At 41.2% G+C, this 26,021-nt stretch overlaps 1 protein-coding gene across 2 annotated transcripts in view; it reads left to right on the forward strand.

Annotated features, from left to right (window-relative positions):
• KIF15 (kinesin family member 15) overlaps positions 1 to 26,021 on the forward strand; it is a 72,584-nt gene that overhangs the window by 33,498 nt on the left and 13,065 nt on the right. Inside the window, exons 11-29 of one of the 2 annotated variants that reach the window (XM_069958360.1) lie at positions 4,121 to 4,244; positions 6,392 to 6,480; positions 8,002 to 8,211; positions 10,787 to 10,964; positions 11,860 to 12,001; positions 12,820 to 12,961; positions 14,440 to 14,637; positions 15,098 to 15,205; positions 15,616 to 15,721; positions 17,791 to 17,956; positions 19,298 to 19,448; positions 20,521 to 20,606; positions 20,718 to 20,796; positions 20,917 to 21,003; positions 21,508 to 21,612; positions 21,775 to 21,897; positions 22,018 to 22,164; positions 23,745 to 23,831; positions 25,843 to 25,980. In XM_069958360.1, the coding sequence (XP_069814461.1) occupies positions 4,121 to 4,244; positions 6,392 to 6,480; positions 8,002 to 8,211; positions 10,787 to 10,964; positions 11,860 to 12,001; positions 12,820 to 12,961; positions 14,440 to 14,637; positions 15,098 to 15,205; positions 15,616 to 15,721; positions 17,791 to 17,956; positions 19,298 to 19,448; positions 20,521 to 20,606; positions 20,718 to 20,796; positions 20,917 to 21,003; positions 21,508 to 21,612; positions 21,775 to 21,897; positions 22,018 to 22,164; positions 23,745 to 23,831; positions 25,843 to 25,980 (2,466 nt within the window). The remainder of the gene's footprint in view (positions 1 to 4,120; positions 4,245 to 6,391; positions 6,481 to 8,001; positions 8,212 to 10,786; positions 10,965 to 11,859; positions 12,002 to 12,819; positions 12,962 to 14,439; positions 14,638 to 15,097; positions 15,206 to 15,615; positions 15,722 to 17,790; positions 17,957 to 19,297; positions 19,449 to 20,520; positions 20,607 to 20,717; positions 20,797 to 20,916; positions 21,004 to 21,507; positions 21,613 to 21,774; positions 21,898 to 22,017; positions 22,165 to 23,744; positions 23,832 to 25,842; positions 25,981 to 26,021) is intronic. The other variant, XM_069958361.1, reaches the window with a different exon arrangement.

The raw sequence follows: 26,021 nt of genomic DNA on the forward strand, positions 1-26,021 counted from the left end.
TTTAGTTAGTACAGGTGTAAGTGTAGTGTGAAGAAATCAGAGTCTCTGAAAACAGGGAGCCAATTTAATGTAGATCCCTTAGAGTGCCTTCACATGTACAAGATCCCCCTGCAGATTTGATGGTGTGTTCAGTTAATTAGTTACATTGATATCTGCACATATCATATCTGCTGCGGATCCTGTATGTGTGAACGCACCCTTAAAGTGCAATACTGAGTATACAGTTCTCTCTTTTCAGTATAGGTGTATTAATAAAAACTCCATCCCTTCAGCTGGGTACTAGGACTTGCCAATACTTGTAAAGTATATAATTGAAAACCACTTCTCACTGGAGGAATAATTTATTTACCTGAAAAGTCTCTGTGTTACTTTAGCTTGAACTTAGTTTGGTAGGGTGGCTTTTTAAAGAAAGAGTACCCATGGGTATGAACTTCTACTTTTTGCTGTCTATGGGCACTGAGTGACATAGAAACAGGAACATAGGTCCCAACTTGTGGGTCCCAACTCGTCGGGAGGACCCCTAAGGAAACCTGGCAACAGCAATCCCTTGGCTTTATGCGCTTACCTAGCCACTGACTTGAAATCCTGTCTTAGTTATCAGCAGGGCTGTGGAGTCTGAGTTGGAACTAGTTTTGCTGGAGTTGGAAAAAATGTTCCGACTCCAGCATTAAAGAAAATCTTAGAACAATTTAAAATTGAGTTTTGAGATGAATTTTATAAGTTTTGCTCATCAATATATATTATGAGCAACATTTTAAAAGGACACTGGCCCTATTAGATAAGGGAGTCGAGGAAACGTTGTCTGTCACTATTTGGCAGTTTGTTTCTGAGCTGGAAGAGTCCATCGTGTGGGGGGAGATCTATGCTGTTCTCTTCCTAAATGCTGGATGACTGTAGATGAGCAGCAGTGTAATATGGGGATATTCTGTGTAATATAGAGGAGGAGGAGAAGACATAAGTAGTGTAGCTGTAACCTCTGCCCTTAATGTGGTGTTTTTCTTCAGTGTTCTATGGCTGCAGCAGGCTGTGTGTGTGTGTTATGGCGTGCCCCCACACCCACAGTGAGCCCTCTATATCACTATGTGTGACTTCTCTATATCACTGTGTGACCCCCCTCTATATCACTATGGCTGACCTCTATATTACAGGTATCTGGCATTGTTAGCAGTGTTTCTGTGTGCATGGTGAATATTTAGTTAGAAACATAGAAGATTGTCAGCAGGAAAAGACCACCTGCTCCATCTAGTCTAGTTGTGAGTAGTTCAGGACATGGAGGCTGGAGACTGGCTGCATCCACTGCACACACAGGAGAATCTGCTTTATTTGTTTCCTTATTCCCTCAGAAGTTGCCCAAGGATCATGTAGGACATTAGGGAGAAGCTGCTGAGCCAGTGTGGTAAATAACTCCCCTGGTATATGACTGGCCATTTATAAAGGAGCAGGAGTTGGAGTCGGTCCTGATAAAATTCAGCAGTCGGAGTTTGAGTCGGAGCTGCGGCTTACCGACTCCACAGCCCTGGTTATCAGGATGAATAGAGAGCAGATGGCCAGCGTAGTTAGCAGGGCTGTGGAGTCAGAGTCGTGGAGTCTGAGTCGAAGCTAGTTTTGGCTGGAGTTGAGTCGGAAAAAATGTAGAATTTAATTTTGCTATGAATTTTACTAGTTTTGCTCTTGAATATATATTATGAGCAACATTCTAATAGGACACTGGCCGTATTACATTAGGGTGGTCGTGGAAAAGTTGTCGGTCACTATTTGGCATCTTGTTTCTGAGCTGGAAGAGTCCAGTGTGTGTGTGGGGGGGGGGGGAGGAGATCTGTGCTGTTCTCTTCCTGGATGCTGGATGACTGTATATGAGCACCAGTGTAATATGAAGATCCTGTGTGATATAGAGGAGGAGGTGGAGAAAACATAAGTAGTGTAGCAGTAACCTCTGTCCTCAGTGTGGTGTTTTCTCTCTGGGAGAAGATTGTGGGGGAGATTTATCAAACATGGTGTAAAGTGAAACTGGCTCAGTTGCCCCTAGCAACCAATCAGATTCCACCATATATTTTCAAAAGAGTCTGTGAGGAATGAAAAGTGGAATCTGATTGGTTGCTAGGGGCAACTGAGCCAGTTTCACTTTATACTATGTTTGATAAATCTCCCCACATGTGTTTTTCTTCAGTGTTGTATGGCTGCAGGTGTGTGTGTGTGTGTGTGTGTGTGTGTGCGTGTGTGCGCGCGCGCTATGGCTGCAGCAGGCTGTGTGTGCGCGTGCGTGCTATGGCTGCAGTAGGCTGTGTGTGCGCTATGGCTGCAGAAAGCTGTGTGTATGTGTGCACTATGGCTGCAGCAGGCTGTGTGTATGTGTGCTATGGCCGCAGCAAGCCGAGTGTGTGTGTGGTGTGCGCTATGGCTGCAGCAAGCTGTATGTGTGCTATGGCTGCAGCAGACTGTGTGTGTGTGTGTGCGCTATAGCTGCAGTATCACTATGTGTGACCCCCCTCTATATCACTATGGCTGACCTCTATATTACAGCTATCTGGCATTGGTAGCAGTGTTTTTGTGTGTATTGTGAATATTTAGTTAGAAACATGAAGACTGTCAGCAGGAAAAGACCACCTGCTCCATCTAGTCTAGTTGTGAGTAGTTCAGGACATGGAGGCTGGAGACTGGCTGCATCCACTGCACACACAGGAGAATCTGATTTATATACAGTATTCCTTTATTCCCTCAGAAGTTGCCCCAGTATCATATAGGACATAAGGGAGAAGCTGCTGAGCAAGTGTGAAGGAGCAGGAGTCTGAGTCGGTCCTGATAAAATTCAGGAGTCTTGAGTTGGAGTCGGAGCTGCGGCTTACCGACTCCACAGCCCTGGTAGTTAGAGTTGTTCTTTTAGTCCCAGTTGACCTCAGCCGCCTCTGTGTGCTTTTAGCCAGAAATAGCCAAGATGGGTTTGCTTGAGAAAAAATAAAGAAGAAATCCTTGGCTTGGTGTCCTGTAAAGGGGAACCATAGCGGGAGCTCTCTCACGGAAATCTTGACTGAATCAATTGACTAGAATTCCTTTAGGGAATAAACTACTCTCTGATTTGGCAGAAACAAGACCTTAACGTTGGCCAGTGATTGGTGAGATAACATGAGGTACTCTGCTCAGGGAGTGGTCAGGGGAAATCACCCCATACAACAGTGACATAGACACAAAAACAATCTCCTTCAGCTGTGCATACAGTACACAAAATACTGTGACATCTAGTTATGGGAAATAGGAAGTGCAGGTAGAAATAAGAAATGTGGGTATGCAGATACCCTTCACCCAGAGGGTCCTATACGAAGATACCTTACCACAGGTGGGCAAGAATACAGCAGGGGCCACACCCGTTCTGGTACACTGCACATCCATCAGCCAGGACAGCGGGCGGGGGTCCTGGGGCTGTTCCCGTGGCTCACTACGGGGAGAGGTAAGTTAGTACTTGTAATCAGTTTCCCCCCTGCTGCTGCCAGGCTTTATAATCTGCTGGATTTCTGCTTTAAGTTAAAGTGGAAAACTCTTTACAATAAAAAAAAAAAAAAAAAAAAAAGGTTTTAGCTACTTGTAAAACGTATTAATATCTGTAGTAAAATATTTTTCCGAATTTCTCATGATTACTAAAAGTAAATTTCCCATAGTGTTTATTCACAACTAAGCCTTTTGTCCACATTCTAAATATTATGTGAGCTTTTTTGCTAAGCGATGGATGAATAAGGTTAGGTTGTTGCGAAGCAACAGACGTAGCAGAGTAGCCTTCAGCAAATAGGCTGGTCATCCTTACATCCATCAGGCTAGCTGAAAAGGCTGAAAATAAACAATTCTTTGAAATGACAAAATGAAGGTGTCATTAGTTGTTTTAGAAAGTGACATGGCTGACAATCTGGCACGTGTGTCACCTCCAATGATTTAATGGATTCTTGTCATATCAGAAATGCTGGAACCTATGACAAATTGATGTGACCCAAATAGTAAAACCATTGCATCCAGGGCATGCCAAGTTCAAATACCCAATAGTTGTTTAGTTAGAACAAACACTGCTACTTCACCAAATTTGTGTCCGGTTCTTTTCTAGAGTTAATTCTAAATTTCTGTCATTTAACACCTCCAGGCTGTAGTTAATGAAGACACCCAGGGGAATGTGAGTCAGCTACAAGCAGAGGTGAAGAAACTGAAGGAACAGCTTTCTCAGCTCCTTTCCGGACAGATGCCACAGGATATTTCAATTGCCAGGGGTGAGATGAGAAATCAAAGGGATTTCATATTACCTACTTAACTCCTTCACCTTCACATTGTGCTTGGCATGGTAATAATGGCTTCTAGCTGTCACTACATAAATAATTTGTCTAAATGGTAAATGTCAGATTCCCAGGAACTGACACTTTTTTAACTTATTAATTAAGTCAATTTTTTATTATAGAGATATATATACATTTTTTTTTTTTTTTAGTTTTCAAACTTATTCAGATTCCTGAAGCTGTGTGTAGACAACTGTCAACTTAAGCTATTGAAACTAGATCCAGTGTGATGCAGTGCAGTAAATGCGATGGAGTTAGAGTTCACACCCTCATAGCTGCCAATCACAAGAATGCTCTGACATTCTGAAGAAAAAGCTACCAGTTATAGATGTTATGTTAGAGATAAAATTTTAAGTAAATTAAATATGAAATTGAAAGCAGTTTTCACACCATATAGATTTACAATGCCATTTGAAATTGAAATCTGTGATTGTCGGAGCTTTAATACAATATTAATGCATTCAGATGTTGACTTAATCTTGGGCTGGATTTTTATATTGAAGGAGTAACAGAGCAAAGGAAATTGTAGGAATAAAAAGGTTCTGAATTTCCGAAGGGCTTTTAGGGAAATAAATGAAGACATCTCAATGGTTCTATAAAAAAAAAATTGTGACTACTTCAGAATTACACAAAGCTTGCTATGTTATAAAAGTACTTGGGGACTAGCATAGGGTGGGTCTTTTTTGCAACCCAGCATGTTTATTGTAACTAAGCCAAAAACCGTAAAAAATTATAGCTGAAATCTACATTGGCTCACAGCTGATGTAATTCATTATATTGCATATGGATAACCACCAATCTGCTAGATTGGCCAATGCCTTTTAATAGAATTGATGCATCTTGTACTAGCACACGCCCCCCTTTAGAACAGCATGTAAAATGCCAGTCTTGTTGCCATTGCAACTATTATTTAGGGAATAATTTTTGATCCAAATATATTTGCAGTTATATATGACTTTTATTAATAACTCCAGCTATACCTTATATTATAGACATTAAGCCTTGACAATACCATGCAGTTAAAAGTGCTAGCAATCTTTCAGATAGAACATTCCCGATATGAACCAGTACATTGTCTGCAGGGCCGTTCCTGTCATTAGGCCAAATGAGTTTATTGCCTCAGACTATAGATTTGTAGAGTCCCTGAGGGGCGGCATGTTCCATGGAGTGGCCATAAATTGTACTGTCTGCTACACACCACTGACTGACTGACCCCATGACCTGCAAATGATGGCTGGATACAGATGTAGAAAGCAAGAAAGTAAGGACTGCAGACACTTTGCAGCTATTGTTTTATGCTTCAGACATCACTATACTACAAGTGATCACTACCCCTATAAATGGAACACAAGGTTTAATGGTAGTATGACCATGAATAAGATCACCATGAGTAGTCAGAATGCATTCACTCTTGTATGTTAAGTGAATTGTGTACACACTTGTGCAATTGGAAACTTCCAAACATTTCTGTCTTGAAGGTAGAACTTGAATAGGGCAACTTATCGTGGATCTGGATTGCGTATGCACTTATTAAGACAAGCTGCAGGTTTCCTGCACACACACCTTCATTTTGATTTCCAATAGGCTCTGGTGTGTTCTTGTGTGTGGTGATGGGGTGATGGTGGTGTGGGCAATGATTGTCTGATGACTAAAGAGCTCCGAGGAATGGGACTGAGCTGCAGGAAAACCAAAGAGCTGCTCTGCCTGCTGGTAAGCAGTAGCGAGGCTTCTCACTCATCTAATACCCTTTAGGATAGGTCATCGGTAGTGTAGTCCTGGAAAACCCATGTGCGCTGGAATTGCAACTGCAGGAGTGGATACTAAAGGGAAAAAAAGACTGCTTTTTAAACTGTTTTCCTTCTATGTTTTGGCTAGGTTGATGAATGTTATTGAATGTTTATACCAGCACACATTCTCCATTGAGATACAACTAAGCATTTGCTTTTGGGTAGAATGTTATATTTTCGCATCAGCTTCATACGTTATGCTTTTATTTCTGAGTATTTAAATATGTCTATTATGCCTTTGTGCACATGAAACTGCTATGAAACATTGCATTACATTGTGTGTAATCTTACATCTAGCTCCTTCTGTCGATGAAAACTGTGGAGATTATATGAATAACTTTTTAGATGCAATGATACTTTTGGAGAAATCTGATGCTGAAAAGAAGGTGAGATTATTACATACCTTAGCCATATAACTGTTTAGAAATGGAAAGTAATATTTTTCTTGTCTATTTACTAAGAATCTTTTTATTTAAAGCGAGACTGTACCCACAATGTGAACACCCCCCCCCCCCCCCCAAACCGATTGTACCTTCAGATAGCTGCTTTTAATCCAAGATCTGTCCTGGGGTCCGTTCGGCAGGTGATGCAGTTATTGTCCTAAAAACAACTTTTAACCCCTTAAGGACAGGGCTAATTTTCGTTTTTGCGTTTGTTTTTTCCTCCTTGTGCTTAAAAGGCCATAGCACTTGCATTTTTACACCTACAGACCCACATGAGCCCTTATTTTTTGCGTCACTAATTGTACTTTGCATTGACAGGCTGAATTTTTCCATAAAATATGCTGCGAAACCAGAAAAATTATATGCGTGGTAAAATTGAAAAAAAAAAACACAATTCTTTTCTTTTTCTTTTGGTGGGGAAGGCTTCGTTTTTACGCCGTGTGTCCTATGGAAAAACTGACATGTTATATATGTTCCTCATTCTTTTTTTTACTAACAGTAATTAGAAGCCTCCTGGGGCTAATACTCGCGGTCCCTGGCTACACATAGCAACCGGGGACCGCGGGCTGCAGAGAGGGCTCACGCCGGGAGCCCTCTCTGTTTAACCTTAACGGCCGCATGACGGGTATACCAGTCATGCGTCGTTAAGGGGTTAATCCTGCAGCGCTGTGTCTAACGGCCGGGGCTTACATTTGTTTATGCATTAGGCTGGCACACCCTCTCTGTCCTTCCTCCCCACCCTGCTCATCATTAGGAATGCTCCAGGCAGATTGCTTCCTATTCCCTACCTGTGTGAATACTGAACATGGGCTGGATTGTTAAGACACCTGCGCAAAGCTCAGACAGCAGTAAATGTTCCTGGATCATTCCTAATGATGAGAAGGGTGGGGAGGAAGTACGGAGAGGTGGTGCCAGCATAATGCATATACAAATGTAAGCCCCGGCCGTTAGACACAGCGCTGCAGGATTAAAAGTTGTTTTTAGGACAATAACTGCATCACCTGCCGAACGGACCCCAGGACAGATCTTGGATTAAAAGCAGCTATCCGAAGGTACAAGGGGTTTGGGGGGGGGGGGGAGGAATCAGATTGTAGGAATTCGCTTTTAGCAAAACTAAGTGTTTTCTTGGGGGGCAAGCGCTCTGACTTATCACTTAAGCTTGGGTGCAGGTGTGTAAGCCATGCAGTCCAGGACAGGGAATATAACGTTTTCACTTTGCACAGTTCAGCTTGTAAATGGTAAATAATATAATCAGCCACATATGAGGTGTCATGGTCTTACCAGTGAGAGACATAAATTAAACATTTCCTGGCATTATTTGTCATGTTTTGTGCCAGTTTTTGCCACTCTGCACTTTTTGGCAGAATTGTGTGTTCCGTACTATTATTTTCGGCTAGGTGCTTTATGACATCTTTGAAAGAACAAAATCTGTTCAAGTTCACAGTTTATAACATCTCTTAACAGGTGCTTTTACAAAAGGTGGCTCAGCTTGAAGATCTCTGTAACAAAAAAGAGAAGTTCATCCAGTCCAACAAAATGATTGTAAAATTCAGAGAGGATCACATTTCTCGACTTGAGAAAGCTCACAAAGAGGGTCGAAATTCATTGTCAAATAATGAACAAGAGGACCTCATAGCCGAAATGAAAGAAGAGCTTGTTGTTTTAAAGGAACAGGTAATGGTTGTTCAGTTATTGGGTGCACAAATGTTTTAGTTACTGATAGAATATTTCCCTTCCATAACATTGAAGAGATTATAGTTGGCAAGTTACTTAGGGTCCTTTAACAATTTTCGATGTTTGGCTGTCCGTGGCCGCAAACTGTCCAAAAGGGGCTTTTCTTGTATTAAAGCTTACTGGAGATGGAATGGCTTATCAGCATGTTACATGTTAAAGGGCATATCACGCGCTATTTCTAATCTTGTAGCTTATGTGTTACCGTCAGTATCATATTGGTTAAAAAAAAGTGTGGACTATTATCTTTTCTGATATGATTATTTACAAACTTTGTGATATCTGTGGCAAGTAATCCTACAGATCATCAGATACTATGAGAAATTCTATACAACCTGCAAAATTTCATTTTTTCCAAAAAGGTTTGTGAACCACTTCTACAATAATCATCAGGCATAATCAGATGCCTCTCCTACAGGCTGTGCTGTCCTGGTCTGTATGCTGAACGTAATCCTGTCCATAGGATGGAGGAGCATGTGACTTATGCCCCTTCCTCTGTGTCCTCAATAGGGCTTTTACAGGCTCAGTAGAGGACACAGTAGGATAGGCATGGTAACATGCTCGGCCATCTTATGGACTGGATCACCATTCAGCGTACAGACCAGGAAAGCACAGCCTGGAGAAGGGGGTGCCTGATATGAGCTCTGCGAGATACACAGGAAGCTGCTGTGCTAACATTTACTAATACTGTACACTGAACAATTTTACAATAAAGTAGCCAACCCCTATAGACCCAAACTTATTCCGTTATGTGGTGCAAGTTGTATCCTAAATATTGTTATATTCACATGAATCATGTGCCATTATGGCCCCTGTCACACATCATGTCACAATATGGCCATATGGCCTTATACACACATCTTTAGGTGTTATAGATCTATTTGGTGACATGATCCGTGCCACAAAAAATTGATTAAGCCATTGTGCATCCATGTCGCCTATCTGACTGGGTTCCTGCAAACGTGGACAGTTACCGAAACACATTTGTAATCCTGTCTGCAGTTGTCGGTCCGTAATTACAGACAAGGTTACTGATGTGTGACTGGGACCTAATGATGCAGTCACACATAAATGATCTGCTGCAGATTACAGATATCAATGTACTTAAATGCATCAATCTGCAGCAGATCCTGTATGTGGGGATGCATCCTTTAATTAAATAAAATATAGAAATGTCTGTAAAGTTTTGCTAGAGTTAACCACAAGTGTCCCTCTTTGGCTGTCCAAAAGGTTGGGAGATATGGTTTCATGCTGCTGACATTATGGGCATCATAAAACACTTATGGACTCCCTTATCACAATGTAATCCCTGTAACAACTGGTACATTCCTCTGCCCCTACTTGAAATCCAGGTCCAGTCTCTTGAAGGCAGCTTTTTATTCTTGTGCTGTTTATAAAAGAGACTAAACGCATGAAGTCCTGGCCAGTACAGTGTCGCAATTTAATGCGTCCGTCAATCAAATGATTGCCTTCTCTGTGAGTGCTCAGATGACCAACCAGCACAAAACTAAAAAGCTGCCTCAGGAGACTTTAAAACAAAGTATACAGTGGTGCCTTGGATTATGAGCATAATTCGTTACGGGGCCGTGCTTGCAATCCAAATCCACTCTTAAACCAAAGCAAATTTTTCCATAAGAAATCATAGAAATGCAGACAATTGGTTCCACACCCCAAAAATAATTATTTATTATTCTGAATAACATGTAAAACAGATGAAACAAACATTCAGAAACATCAGAATGTGACTTACAGTAATGGAGAGGATGGGAAACACAAGGCCTGACAGAGACTGCAGGGAGCACGAAGGAATGAGCAGGGCAGATGTGGGCACATACATGCAGCGCTCTCTGTCCGGGGAGAGAGGGGTTACAGCTATGAAGAGATTACTTCCACTGACCGGTCCCCTGATGTAAGCCCCAGCCTGAAGTGGATCTGCCATGATTTGGAAGGTGGGGGAGATTTCCTGGGTCAGAGTACAGGGCTGTAGACCCCGCTATGCAGACCATACCCCTGCTCCACTCGTGCTCCCACCCAAACTAAAAAAAAAAGTAAATTGCAAACATGCAAGTTACCGTATATTGATTATGCTCATTTAACAGTTCTTAATAGTCTCTGAAGGTATAGGCCAGAAACATGAAATTTGGCTACCCCTACAGTATGCAGCCATTCTTTTTTTTTTTTTTTTTTTTGCCCATAGACTTTGCCCATGGTTTTTCTATTATGTTATAGTGATATTGTGTAGAGTTCTAGTGTTATAGATTACTTTCCAATTGTATTGCAAAAATATACATGCAGTATGTGTATAGACCAATGTAGGATGTGATTTCTGTGGCCATGTTCAGTCTTGTCATAGTTATAATAGTTAATCTTGTATAAGAGCCCCAGTGTACTTGTATATCTAATTTGTCCAAAATATGTATTTCCTACCATCAATTACAAACTAGGCAGAATGCAAATATTATCTAGTATTTTTTAGCATGCCACTGAATTTTGTCCTTTTTTCTGTACAAATGTTCAGGTTGAGCATCATCCCCGTGTAGCAAAGTACGCGTTAGAGAACCATAGCCTCAGGGAGGAGAATAAAAGTCTGCGCTCTCTTCAGTCTGTAAAATGGGCTCAAGAAATTAACAATCAGAAGATTGCAGAACTTGAGAGAGCTTTCTTGGAGGCCTCTTCAGCTGTCAAAAACAATGGCGGTATGATTTCAGATTATTAGTATTACAGAAAATATTGTTTTGTGTTTTATACATCCACTTCTTTTACACTACACTATACCTATTAACCGGAGCCTATATATAAAGTATATATAGGTTAGTAATAACAATGTACATCTTATTTATAAACAGAAGGTGTTTACAGCAACCATTGCTTTTTGTTTCCTCTAAGTACACTAGCTATATAAAAAGAATTATTCTAACATGTCACCAGTACTGTAGTACATTGGTGATTTGCACTACATTGGCCAAAATTATGTGCACTACTTAAAGGGGTACTCCAGCGAAAAAGTTTTTCCCCAGTAATTGAAACACATTACAAAGTTATGTAACTTTGTAATATGCCTCAATCACCTATCTTTTTCCACCTCACCCCCCACCAGGAAGTGAAGTAAACTCATTCTTATCTAATGGCTATTGACCCCAGGAAGCCATTTTGTGACAATGACATCATCAAGAGGAGGCGCGTCTAAACCCTGTTAAGCCAGCCTCCCTTTGTCAGATGACACAGGTTGCTCAGCTCTGATTGGCTGAACAAGCTGTAAGCCATCTAACAGTTTTACAGAGTCAGTTACACATCGCAGGAGACAAAGTGCATCATGGGAAAGCCCAAACCAGGAAGTAAAGAAAAAACTGGAGCTTCAGGGTCCTACAAACAGCGGGAAATTCAAACGGAGACAGGCTCAGGAGGGATAGTAAATGTAAAAACTATGTTTGATTCATTGATTGTTTTGTTTTTTTGTTTTTTTTATCAGCACCGGAGTACCCCTTAAACCTTCCAACATTCTGTCTAATGTCTATCTACCTACTTCTATATAAACAAAATTGTCCATGACTTTTTTTGCTAAAATTACAAATTTTTTTTTCTTTTCTTCAGCAGTTCGGCCACTGCATTCAACACCAATAGCTTCAGATAATAATTCAGCTTCCACTGAAAAGTTGAAGGAGAAATTATTACACCTTCAAAGTGAGCTGGCCACTGCAAAACAAGAATATGAAGAATTTAAAGAGCTAACAAAGTTAGTTGAAAACATTTAGAAGGCCTTTCATTGGGTCGCTGACTATAAGGCTATGTTCCCACTACATATAGAGACCGGCCGTTCCGTGACCCGGCCGGGTCACGAAACCGCCGGTCTCTGCCCGGATCATCCTGGCCGCATTCTTTCCGGCCGCAGGGTTCTGGTGCGGGCGCATCAGCGCACGCCCGCATCAGAACCTCCCATAGCCCACAATGAAGCGAGCGGCTGAAGCCGTCCGCTTCACTGTGGGAACTGGCAGGGTTTCCTACGGCCGCAATTCATTGAATTGCGGCCGCAGAAACTGACATGTCAGTTAATTGCGGCCCCGTGCAGGATCCCGGCCGGAGCGTATACGATATGTATACGCTCCGGCCGGGATCCCATAGAACAATAGGCATTGTTCACCTGCACACAGTACGGCCGTTGTTGCCGATTGCAACAACGGCCGTACGTTTACGTAGTGTGAACATGGCCTAAGTCTGTATACAAGTCTTCATGCCCTGATGGCACAGCAAAAAATGTTCTGTAAGGAGCTTGAGCATGTTGCCTCAGTGCCGAGATGCGCAGGAAAGAGGCTATGCCGAGTGTTACTTAATTAAATGTAAACAGAAGCAGCTTTAGGATGCTGTCTATTGATATTGCTGTTGCTCTTGAAGTGATTTCTTAGGGACTTGGGCTCTTTATATGTGGTAAATATACTTAAGCAGCCTGATATCTATTGATATTGTTATACTACCATAGATGATAGCTAAATCCCTAAATCAATGCAGATTAATCATTGCTATGCCGATGTTACATAACCATGTTTATATATCTAGGAAGAAGCAAGTTGAGCAAGAGTCAGAACTGCAGTCTTTATACAAAACCAACATGCATCTTGAAAATATTTTAGAAGCCATCAAGGCTCACAAGAGGAATGAAGTGTCCCAGCTGAACAAAATGCATGTAGAGACAATAAAGGTAAGTAATAGAAACTTGTTTGCTTCACCACTGGTTTTCTGCATGTTTCTGGGGATGTAGATACAGCGGAAAGTGATGCTGAAGTAAGCAACCAGCCAAAAATCCAGGATAAGTGATCCTAGAAGCCTGGTGTGTGTGACCACACTTAAACAGGTTGTCCGGGATAGTATGGTGGTGAGCCCCCGAATGATGTTGTAGCTGTAGGACGGCCGGTCACTTGCTAGATGGAAGTGTGACGCCACTCCTTGCAGTGGATGGCCGAGGCACAGCCGGACCTTAAGGGTTTTGTCTCGTGACGCTAGTGCTAGGTGGGCACACAGGTGTGATGGCACGCCTGTTTTTTGAGTATAAGGCCGGGTGTATCCTTCTCCCCTGTGGTCGGTGTCCTGTCGGGTTGCTGCAGGGTCCCTTGGGATTATGTCACAGGTGGTCACAGCGTTATATTAACCCTCCCGAATATTGGTAGGACCTGCCACCCACAGAAAGAGGAAATGTCCCAAGGTTACGGTGCAAGTGCTGTGCAGGTGGTAGTCAGTAATCACAGACTCAGTAATAACGTTGACTTTGTTTACTACTTGTAAATGTGCCGCAGGGAATACAACGAATCTTCAGATACACTTGATACAGTTCCAATAAATATACATACATACATACATACACTTTACATAACTTTGCTCCACCCGGATCAGTTCCTAGCTCTTTGGCTTTTCTGCGGAGACTATCCTGCACTGTACTGACTCCTAGTACTCAGCGTGGGTTGAGGTTATCTATAGGCTAGTCCTTTCCTGAAGGGCTTAGCAGCGCATCATACAGCGTGTCTGATGCTTCAAGAAAAAGTGTTGTGAGAGCTGGGTGTTCTGCGTCCTTCCCATGCGGGGTACTGACTAAGAACTAAGAACTCCCCTTCCCGTCCAGCGTGTGCGTGCAGCGTGCGGTGGCTGGGTGGAAAGAGTGCAATAGAGAAACAGAATAGAAAAGAGAGAGTTGGGCAGAAGAAAGGAGAAATCCTATTGGACAACAGAATCTGGTACATACACAAACAATAACCCTTATTATCTAGGTACTTGGAGAAGGTTGAGAGTTTGATTTAGAAAACCCCTTTTCATATAACCTGCAAACTGTTGTATTAGAAAGTGTCCAGAGCACAGTATCAACACTCAAATCGGAGAGTTGCTTTAAACTGTCCCACTGAAGGGCCCAGCTGATAGATTTCAATGGGCACCATGCAATGCTTTACCCCTAGCTCCTTCACCACTCACTTTCCCTGGTGACAACAGCTGTTTTTGGGTGGGTCTCAGTTGCTAGAAACTATGATCAGCACATCATCAGGGGGCTTTAGATATCTGTTATGTCAAAAGTAAAAAGTTGTTGTATAGATGGTGCCTACTACATGCCAAGGCATTCACTTTCCTGGTTATACAATGCTTCATTTTTACTTTTATAGTCTTAAATATTTTTTTTTTATCATCCGCAATTAGAACATGACAACTCCCACAAGAGCTTACAACTTGAGATCACGACTTGTGCCACGTCTCAGCCCAGATTGCTTGCAGTCTGACTTAATGGAAACACCTAAGTCAAGGGATGATCTGGACAATATCATTGATGAACCCATCCCTCCAGAAATGAGTGAGCAAGCCTATGAAGCTATAGCTGAAGAGCTAAGAATGGTGCAGGTATACAGAATAATGAGCAGATTCAAATAATGTCTTGAAGTGTTAGTTTGCCACATAATATACCCCATTTAAAGCATTTTTGCTTTGTTTTTATTAGTCTACTTTGGCCCCTTCTGGGTGGAAAAAAAAGTTAAACTAATGTACCTCCTTTCAATTTCTAAAGTGCAGTTGCCATGATGTGACATACACAATGTGTGCGCATGTTATTCCTGCTGTTCTCTAAATAGCTTTATCCAGTGCTAGAGTAATTGTACCGCATTGAGTAAACCTAGCTGTGTACCAGCAGTATCAGGATGACAAAGCCAATAGATTTGCCCTGTGGTGTCTCTCTTGCATTAAATAAAGCGGTTTTGAGAGACAGAACTGTAACTGGTAATAGTACTATTAATATGCTAGTTTTATTGGAGAAATATATTATGGTGACACTTTAATAGATTTGATGATTTCTTTGCTTTTTCAGGAGCAAGTTACAACTTTACAAGCCAAACTGGATGAAGAAGAGAGTAAAAACATTAAGCTCCAGCAACAGCTAGATAAGATAGAGCATCATTCAGTACAGATTCAAGAGGTAGGGTGAAGGCAAACTATATCTACAAGACCCTAGATTCTTTGACTTTGATTAGTTTGTAATTGCAGATATGTAATATGTCATATACTAAACGTTCTTACTATGTGTACATTCAAAATGGCATAAAACTGTTATTGTACCCTGTAGACAGACCAATCTAGTTTACTACAAAGAATACTGTCACTGGATCAGTGTCAGTTTGGCCTGTGGTCTAGTGGTGTTCATTAGAGTGTATATGTATTTGCTCTATGGAAAGTTTTACCACAGTGTCACGTTAAGCTTGCCTCTAATAGGAAAATGCAGGGGCCCTGGTATAATGTGATTCGTTCTGATGTCGGGTTAAAATTTTTTGTCTCTTTGTGATATTACCCTGGTGGTTTGTCTTTTCACTTTTTTTCCTCCCTCCATAGCTCTTCACTTCAGAAAGGGCTACCTGGAACACAAAGCAGCAGGAGCTTCTTGAACAGATTAATGTCTTCGAAAAACAACGGCAAGACTTTAGGAGCAGTGAGGATGGTAAATTGTATAGATGTGTTCTTAGCCTATCTGCCTCCTACTACTATAGCTACATCTGTGGTCTCCATTCATTTTCCTATGAGTCTACTTCAAAGGGTTTATTCAAAGTAACTCATAGTGATAATTATGCATAATTCATACCTCACCAAACTGTTTGTGTATAGAAATTACTCACAATAATCATTTTGTGACTAATTTCTATATATGAACTGATGGCCCAGTGAGGTATAACTTGTGACTATTACCTGTTGTGTGTGGATTTAGGCCTGTGAGGGGGAGTGTGATATAGCCCAACATTTTGTGTGTATACAGAGTAACAAACTTAAAGGGGTATTCCCCCCAAGAGCTAAAAAAATGAAATGCTCCCTACCTAGCCGGTCTTACTCACCAAGTCCCTCTGGGTATTTTGAGCCGTCTCCCATCTTTCTAGCTGCTGCCGTTCCTGAGTTACAAGTTTTTCTAAAAGCCGTTCTTTATCCAAGATAGGAAACTACATTTCCCATCATGCAATGTTTCTGCCTGATGATGGCAATGTAGCAGAGCTGAGACAATGAAGGAGATGATGACAGTGTAGCAGAGCTGAGATGGAAGTGACGTTGTAGCAGAGCTGAGTTCGGGATGACGGTGTAGCGGTGCTGAGATGGCGGAGAAGCAGAGCTGAGTTGGGGATGACTGTGTAGCAGAGCTGAGTTGGGGCTGACAGTGTAGCGGTGCTGAGATGGCGGTGTAGCAGAGCTGAGTTGGCGGTGACGGTGTAGCAGAGCTGAGTTGGCGGTGACTGTGTAGCAGAGCTGAGTTGGCGGTGACGGTGTAGCAGAGCTGAGTTGGCGGTGACGGTGTAGCAGAGCTGAGTTGGCGGTGACTGTGTAGCAGAGCTGAGTTGGCGGTGACGGTGTAGCAGAGCTGAGTTGGCGGTGACGGTGTAGCAGAGCTGAGTTGGCGGTGACGGTGTAGCAGAGCTGAGTTGGCGGTGACGGTGTAGCAGAGCTGAGTTGGCGGTGACGGTGTAGCAGAGCTGAGTTGGCGGTGACGGTGTAGCAGAGCTGAGTTGGCGGTGACGGTGTAGCAGAGCTGAGTTGGCGGTGACGGTGTAGCAGAGCTGAGTTGGCGGTGACGGTGTAGCAGAGCTGAGTTGGCGGTGACGGTGTAGCAGAGCTGAGTTGGCGGTGACGGTGTAGCAGAGCTGAGTTGGCGGTGACGGTGTAGCAGAGCTGAGTTGGCGGTGACGGTGTAGCAGGGCTGAGTTGGCGGTGTAGCAGAGCTGAGTTGGCGGTGACCCGGCGATTGCGGGGGGCGGAGCTTGCCACGGCCGATTGCGGGGGACGGAGCTTGCCGCGGCCGATTGCGGGGGGCGGAGCTTGCTGCGGGCGAGTGCGGAGGCTATGCTGCGGGTGAGTGAGGGATGCCACGGTGATGGGGGGGGCAGTTGGTTGTGGGGCGGGTGGCTGTGTGCTGCGGGTGAGTGCTGCCAGGAGGCTCTGGACACGGGGTGAGCTCTGGGCTGGGGGTGACCGGGTGGCTGCTGTTAGAGAGGGATGCAGTCACAGCTGCGCTGATCACTGTCTCCCTCTCTAACAGCAGCCACCGCATCAGTGTTCTCAGTCACTTCACTGTGCTGGGACTGAAGACACGTGACGCCGACACGGAGGGTGGGGGCCAGGAGCAGGGAGCGTGTCGGGTTGGACTGAGGTCTGATGATTCTCTGCAATCCGTGGGGGTGAATGCAGCTGGATAACAGCAAAACTGTGCAGAATCCATAATAACTGTATATTGGAAAGATGAAAAGCTACGGGTGGGCAGCGTATTAATGCAAAAATAATTTTGGGGGGAATACCCCTTTAAAACCCTAAACGCAGTAATTTACAATATATGAAGAAATAGGTGGAGTGAGGGCTCTGCACTCAAGACCTTACAGTCTAAGAGGAAAATAGGGGGGTGACAAGAGAAGTGGGGACCCTACACACAAGCTTACAATCTATGAAATGGTGGTAACACAAGGGAAAGTAAGAGACTGCTGAATACTCATTTTGTACTATGCACTTAATTTACGGACTTCTAATATTTTTAAGTGTTAAAGAGCGAGGTTCATGACCTGCGAGTGGTTCTTCAGTCTGCAGACCGCGAGCTTCGGGGAGTGAAGATGGAATACAATTTATTTAAAGAAAAGCAAGAGAAAGAAATGAGCCAATTGTCTGACCGACACATTAATGTTCAGCTGCAACTGGATAATGTCAGGTACTGTCTAGAGACTGGAGGTGGCATATAAAGTACAAAATAGAGTTCTTTTCATCATTTTTATTTGAATTCTTTACTACAAACTTTATCATTGATCAGAGTGTATATCACTATGGCACTAAAGTGAAACTACACCTCTGATTAACCATGGCTATTTAGTCTGCAAATGTTAACTCCAGCATGTTTGCAGTATAGCTTTATGACCAGGTATTGCTGTTTTCACGTTTTACTGATTACTGTAGTAAAAAAAAGAATGATGTTACCATCCAGAATCTATTTACCGAAACTGCAAATACCAATTTTCTCTGTAGTTTGGTTCATTCATTTGTTAATATTATTGATTGTTTTTCACATGTTATAGGTATTCCTGTGTAATTGTAGACTTTCCTACATGCTGACATTTTAATAATCAGAACAGCAGGCAGCAACACAGTTTTTGTTTTCAAAAAAAGAACAGAAAAATAGTAAAGCAGATATGTTATAAAAAATAGTTAAATTTCCTGAGTAAATAAGGTCCTAAAAGTGTTCTCTCAGCAAAAGACTTGTAAAAATAGGTTTAGCAAATACTTAATGTGCACATTTTCCAGAAAGCAATAGTTCCATAAACTGTTTACCCATTGTGTGTTGGCTTGCACCATGTTGTTCTGCTCCAAGTTTGGCACAGACACATTATCCATACATAACTTTAATGGTGTAGCCTTTTAATCCTGTAGTTGTTCCTCACACCAGAGTCTGTGTATTTGCAGCTTAATACATTCTCAGAATACGGTGCTATAGAGGCTTTTTGAATTCCTTTGAAGGTAAATTATTAGCAGGTTGGTACATATGAACCTGTTGAGATATTTACCTGTTGTGGCTGAGGTGCTCATTCTGATGCCAGTCTTATTATCCTCAGTTTAACATCCTGCACCTCCACACCTACTTATGCATATTCATATATACATAAGTAGGCACGTCTCTATCCTCGAAGATGGCAGGACGGTGCACTGAGGGGTCTAGGAACTGTGAAGAAGGCTGGCACTGGAATGAACACCTCAGCTGCAACAAGTACATATCAGCAGGTTCATATGTACCAACCAAGCTGAGAGTTTCACTTTATGGAAGCAGAGTTCCTCATTTAAGACACTCATCTATTACACAAGAATTGGCTCTCTAGAAGACCAAGCACATTACATAGTTAACACATTCATTTCAGTAGAAAATATTTCAGAAATGGAATGCAGACATTCTCAAGTTTAATTCTTACTTGCAAAAGTGACCAAAAATTCAAAGATTTTAAAATCAATCTGTTTATTTACGTGAGGTTGGTATTAGTAAGGGTTATGTTTTCAAAAACTTTAGGTTGGAACATGAAACCTTGTTGGAGGAGAAGCGATCCCTTCAAGATGCCTACGACAACCTAGAGGAAGTGATGAGATTTGAGATTGCCCAGCTGAAACAGGAACTTTCTGACTGCAAACGTGAGAATGAAACACTGAAAGCTGAACTTGGCGTAAGATTTTTTTCTGTATATCATAAATTGAATTGCAGTATGCAACACTCAACATGAAGGCGTACAATTTGACCTGCCCCATCCTTCATTCCTATGTATGTGGAGCAAAAACTTTGGAGAAGCATGGAGATTCTACATAAAGGAAATATACAAAGTTCATTGAAAATCCTAGGTTTACGTATGGGGAAGGGGGTTACAAATGAGTATACATAACGTGTATGTAAATATTACATAAAAATATGCACAATACATATACACATCATACACAGGTATAAAGAAATGTACATTACCTGTATGCGTACATACACATGCACGACACATACATACACACATCATATACAGATATAAACAAATTACATATATGCATAGATAATACACACACAGACTCACATCTTTATGTCCACACAGATTTACCTCTGGTACAGGAAAGCACTAGGTACAGTTCACATGCTATCAGATCTGCTGCTTCAAGGCCCCACTGTGCAGGCTGCAGCCCCTCTCCCTCCCCTTCTCTTGTGTCCCAACTGCCAGCAGCTGTACATAGAGCAGAGGGAGGCAGTCTGAGAGGGGGAGGTAGGCGAGGGTTCCAGGCGAAAGAAGGGGCTGCGCTGATTCTGCCCACTACATGCTGCCTGTTGCTCCCTGCTTCTATATAATAAGATGAAACCCCAGGTTACTATATAGAGGCAGTGATTGACCAGGTTACAGGCATGTGCAACAGTGCTGGGGATTATATGTCACCCTGGAGCTGCTAAATAGGGAGGCTTACCTCCTGCTCAGGGGCCCACTGGGGGATTTTCCTGAACTCCTGTGGGACAGTCCGAGCCTGTTTCCCTGTTGCAGGAGCACTAAGTCCTTTATATAAGCCAAAGACCCTGTCCTTTCATATAAAACCACCTTCTTACTTTGTTGGCTCTTCGGCTAAGCTTTGAGAGAATATTGCCTTGTAATAAAGGGTTCCCAAAAGCATTTTTTATGCTTATTAATACACATTGTCATGTTTAACATCTCTGTAAAGTCTACCCATGTTACTTTTTTATAAGCAAAAACTGCATCACTTTTTATTTAACAGAGTCTTTTGGAGCTTTTGGAAACTGAAAAGGAGCACAGACAAAACCTGAAATGTCAGCTTGAGGAGGATAAGGAGAACAAATCAAAGTATGTGACATATTACCAAAAATATGATTAAAAAACCATCCCCTACAACATTGAATTTTGTAGTAAGGTGTTTGGATTGACAGTAATATGGTTAAATGATTGTACTTTTAGAGAGCTTGTGAAGGTTCTGGAGGAAAGTGTGAATTTAAAGAAGCAGTGTTCTGAGCTTTTCACAAAGTGTGAACTTCAGGTATTGTGTGACTCTTGTTTTATCGACACTGAATGGTTTATGCACTTGTTAAAAAACTTGGCTTCTATCAAATACATTGAGATCCACTTCTGCTTACATACTGTATGCAACTAATTTCAGGTCACAGAACTTCAGACACTAGAACTTGGTTTAACCTCTTCCAGAGAGACTATTCATGAACTAGAAAACAAATGTTCTTCAGATAAGGTATGTTATCTATACTAAATTTTGACAGCAGTATTCTTTCACTATGAAAATATTTTGACCACACCTGCCACTAGTTCTTCTGTCAATTTTGGGTGGTTGGACACTGTGGAATTGGCGGAGAGAATTTCCCACGGATTCCGTTGTTTGTCTCCACTCGCATTTATGCCCATCCAATGGACTCCATTCTATGGTTGGGCGAATTCCGCCGAAAGAATTGACATGTTAATTCTTTCGGCAGCCAACGGAATCCACCTGTGTATAGATTGGAGTCTATGGCACAGACAGAGATACAAGTGGGGACGAGTGACGGAATCCAACAGAACTTCTAATCTGTAAATTAGAAATCACAGCACACTTGATTGTATTGTCCATGGTTCTTCTGTCACTTTTTTAGGTGGGTGAGGAATCTGCGCAGAGAAGTCTGTAAATTAATCTGTAAATTAATATCATATATGAAATTATATAATTATTATAATTAATAAATATTTTCTATTTTAATTCAAGGAAATAATGGCTGACCTTATGAACCAAATTCAAGGATTGAGAACAACCATCTTGCACAAAACAGAGTCTATAGATGTTCTTACGCAAGAGCTGGAAGACCTAAATGTATGTGACCCTTTTGTAACCAGTGTCACACTGTTTTTCTAACCTTGCTGGAAATATTGTGTTGTACAGGATATGTCCAGCTCATATACAGGATAGTTATAGGATTGCCTCAAGATTGTTCTTGAAATAGTGTGTGTGTGTTTTTTGTTTGTTTGTTTTTAGAGCAAATACAGTTCTGCATTATCCGCAAAAGAAGAAAGCAAAGCTGTTTCAGAAATGCAAGAAAAACAAATTGAGGAGCTTAAGGAGAGTTTGGAAAGGAAGCAGTCAGCTGACAACATTGAAGTAAGTTACTTTGGAATGGGTTGCATCTTTCTGTGGTTCTTGTGATGCTATTTGCGTGCACACTGAGGAGCTTTTTATTAGAACTGTATGTGTATTGATCTATGGTTTCCTGTTAAACAGAGGGAACTTCTATGCGATGACTTAATTCATGCAACGGAACAGCTTGGCAAATTAACCGAAGCCTTTAAAAAGCAGAAGGCTTTGCTTAAAGAACAAAAAGAAGAACTGCTTAAAAAGGAGCAAATAATTGCAGAAATAACTAACCAGGTAACTAGTCTGCTCCAAGTAGTGTACTGTGGCTGTAAGGTTTCACAGCAGTGAACTAATATTCCAACATTCTTTTTATTTTGCTTCAACACTAACCCCCACACGCTCCACCACTGTTCCCTGCTGTGGCCGCATTCTTTATGAATATGTTGCCTGGCCCCCTGTCCAGCCCACATTCCCCTGTATGGCTGGTCAGATGCCTATTCCAGTGGCAAATTTAAAATACATTTACATAAACAAAAAAAAAATCACCGTGCTGCACAATAGTCATTTCTGGGTGGAAAAAATCACTTTAACCAAATAGTAAAACCCCTTTAAGACAGCTATAAAATTAAAACCGCATTGGAATTCACACTGCAGGCTAGAAAATATAGAAAACATACGTTACAATATGCATATGGATAAAAAAAAGGTATGTTTACATGGGCAGAAGAGTAACCCATGTGACACCCTGTTTCAGAGGGAGCCTCAGGCGAAACTGGGGCTTCTTGTAGACTTCAATGGGAGCTTCAGTGCTGAACTGCACTTGAAAAGAAGGGATGTATGTTCTTTTTTGCATGGTTTAAAAACTTAACTGGCTAATTTTGAACCTCTTTTTTTAAAAGGGTTATCCAGGACTACAAAAATATGGCACCTTTCTTAAAATAACAGGGCCGCACCTGTCCATTCACTTCAGTTAAACTGAGCTTTGAGAAAATTCAGGGGATAAAAGGAAGGTTAAGAAGTATTATTAAGTTTGGGGTAGACTTCCATGATTTATAGCTAAGCCATTTCCTTGGTCTGTATATTGGACCCGAGTAGTAAAAGAACTGCTGTATCCCATCAAGTCATACACAAAAAGCTTGTTTTTATTGTCTGTCTACAGCACAGGTGATAATTGTATAATCATTTTGGGACTCTTGTATTTGAGATATTTAAGAGAACAGCATTCGCCAAGTATAATTGGAGCAGTAGTACACTTACATAACCACTGCTCCATTCACTGTATGTGGGACTGATGATGATCGCTGAACACTTTCTCCACCAGCTCCTTAGCAGTAAAAAGTGCAGAGGTCATGTAGGTCATGTGCTTCTATATTTTTAAGGGGCACTCTGGATTCTGGAACCATCTTTTTCTTGATTGGTTGAGTCCCAGAAATTGGACTCCTTTATAACTATAGGTGATAAATGTTATTAGTGGGCTAACCCCTGTAAAGAAGCTGAAGACCCTATTACATGGTCTGATTATCACCACAATCTGTCATAAAAGCTATAGGCCAACGAATGAACAATCGCGCTCTCGCCGTAGTGAATTATCGAGCTGTGTAATGGGCTTTGTAAACAAGCACCATCTAGATCAGCACTCGTTTACAGTGACTTATACCTCTATACAGTGCCTAATACAGCCCAAAGGGTTACTGTAGGTGTTCCTTTGTCCATCTGACATGGATTGACATTGTAGTCGCCAGAAGTTTTATATTCCCTGACTAACTAAATGCAGGATAAATATTGTCTTGAGAAAACATCTTGACAGCTGTTCATGGCAGTAAGTTCTAAGGAATCATTCTCTTACTGGATTATTAATATTTTTCTATTTTAAGCTACAACTAAAGAATGAAATAGGAATGAGTGAGGATGCTGAAATAAAGCCACCCAACAACAAGAGCCCTCCTGCTATGCTGCTTCAGGTAGGTTTCAGAGCGTACAGAAATGAATGTTATCAATTTTACATTTTCCTGTTATTTTAAAGTATGATATAAAGGACACATTTATATCCTTTTTGCATTCTTCCATTCCATTGCATTCTTAAAACAAAGTGTTTAATATTTTTCCTTTGTTCTTTTATTGATATATATCTGGTGTAAAGATAGAGTAGACATATAAAGATATAGGAGGAGATTTATCAAGCAGTATTAGGCTATGTTCACACTGAGTGAATCAGGCGGAATTTCCAGAAAGTTCCAACGCGGAATCCTGCCTGCCTGTGTGCCATAGCCTGTCTATGGGAGAGCTTGTTTGCCTCTGCTGCCCCCGCTCTCCACTTGGCGAATCGAAATATCACTTCTTTGAGCAGAGAGCAGCAGCAGAGGCGTGCAAGCTCTCCCATAGACAGGCTATGGCACCCTGCGGCTTCTACCTGATTTACTCAGTGTGAACATACCCTTAAAGTAGGAATGTCTGTTGCCCTTAGCAACCAATAAAAGCTTGGCTTTTATTTTAGCAGGTCTCATGAATATTTGGGCGACCGCTATAACCGTATGACTTCTGCTTTTAGAGCAGAGTGATGGTCGGTAACCTAAAAATAATCTGTTAATGGGAGGGAAAGAACAGAATAGTAGGAGGAGGCGAGTTTGCTAAACTATTGTATTGGAAAAAATATTTCACTTGGCGAGCCTTGAGATGAGAATACCCCTTCAAATATTTAATTTTATATATTAGCCAGACTGCTGCTTTTAGAGCAGAGAGTTGTTTGATAACAGTGGTGATAACACTTGGGTTGGAGGTAATGGCAAAACTTTCTATAAACAATGCGTTTTAGTTGCATTTTCTGGTGTTTGGTTACTTTTTGAGCCCATGGCATATGGTTATAATGCAGCATGCTGTAGCTATGGCAGTATTTCTGACATTTTTGCCAATATCTTTGTGTGACAAAATTAGAAAAACTGCAAAAAAAAGGTTTGCCACTAAAGTTTTTAACTAATGTTAAACACAACAAAAGGCTTGTGCAAAGTGCAGTGGAACACACTTGAAATTTATGGATAAGCTCTTCAAGTCAACCATGTCTATATACGTTTCTACTGCAGATGCCCTGTGCAGTAGGAACATGTATAAACAGTGATCGGGACCCCCACAGTGTGACCGCCCCTCCTTCTATTACATTCAACAGCTGTTTGATAGAAAAGTGCCTACAAGCAAGTGTCCACCCTAACTAGTACTGCCAGTGTTTCTTAACATGTGTTGGATGTGGAGGTTTAATACTCACCTCCATCCTGTCAGATCAGCAATCTTCTCATAGACAGCCTCAGACAGAAGATCGCCAATAATACTGATCAATGGTATGCAGTGGCATAGCATTGATCAGTATAAGCAATCTAATGATTGCATATACTTTGAGATTTATGTGTATGTGCATATATTATATATATATATATATATATATATATATATATATATATATATATATATATATATATATATATATATATATATATATACACACACACACTTATACATATGACATAAACTGGAAAAAAAAATATATAAACCCCACCCCAAGAAGTTTAAATTATCTCCTTCCCATTATACAAATAAAATGTGTAAAAAAATAAAATAAAAGAGAGAGAAAATAAACATGTTTGGTATTGTGTGTAAGTGGTGTCTGAACTATTAAAATAATAAAATATCATAAATGAAAAGAGGGGAAAAAACAAGATTGATTAATTTTTGTTTATTACCTATCAGAAAAAATATAATAAAAAATTTGGCAAGAATTGGGCAAAAAAGTTTCCAACCAGCCCTGTAAGTGAAAAAATAAAAGCATTATGGCTCTTGGCTAATATGGATCATTGTGACCATCTGTGGACATATGTGCATCAATGACCTTTGATTTTGATACTTAACCTTTCTTTTAAATGTATTTTAAGGGCCTACTTTTTTTTTTTTAACTCTACACATTTGTCCATTTATTTATTTTTGTAGACTCCAAAAACACCAGTGGGAACCCCATATGAATCTGAACTGATTCATCTTTCAAAGAAAATGGCATTATTGGAACAACTTGTATCTGAGCTAAATGAGGAACGAATGACCAAAAATGAAGAAATTATCAGACTTAAGGCAAGATTTACTCTCACACTTACTAGTTAACGCCTGTGCTA

This window comes from Dendropsophus ebraccatus, chromosome 2 (genome assembly GCF_027789765.1).
Source record: "Dendropsophus ebraccatus isolate aDenEbr1 chromosome 2, aDenEbr1.pat, whole genome shotgun sequence".
Taxonomy (NCBI): Eukaryota; Metazoa; Chordata; class Amphibia; order Anura; family Hylidae; genus Dendropsophus; species Dendropsophus ebraccatus.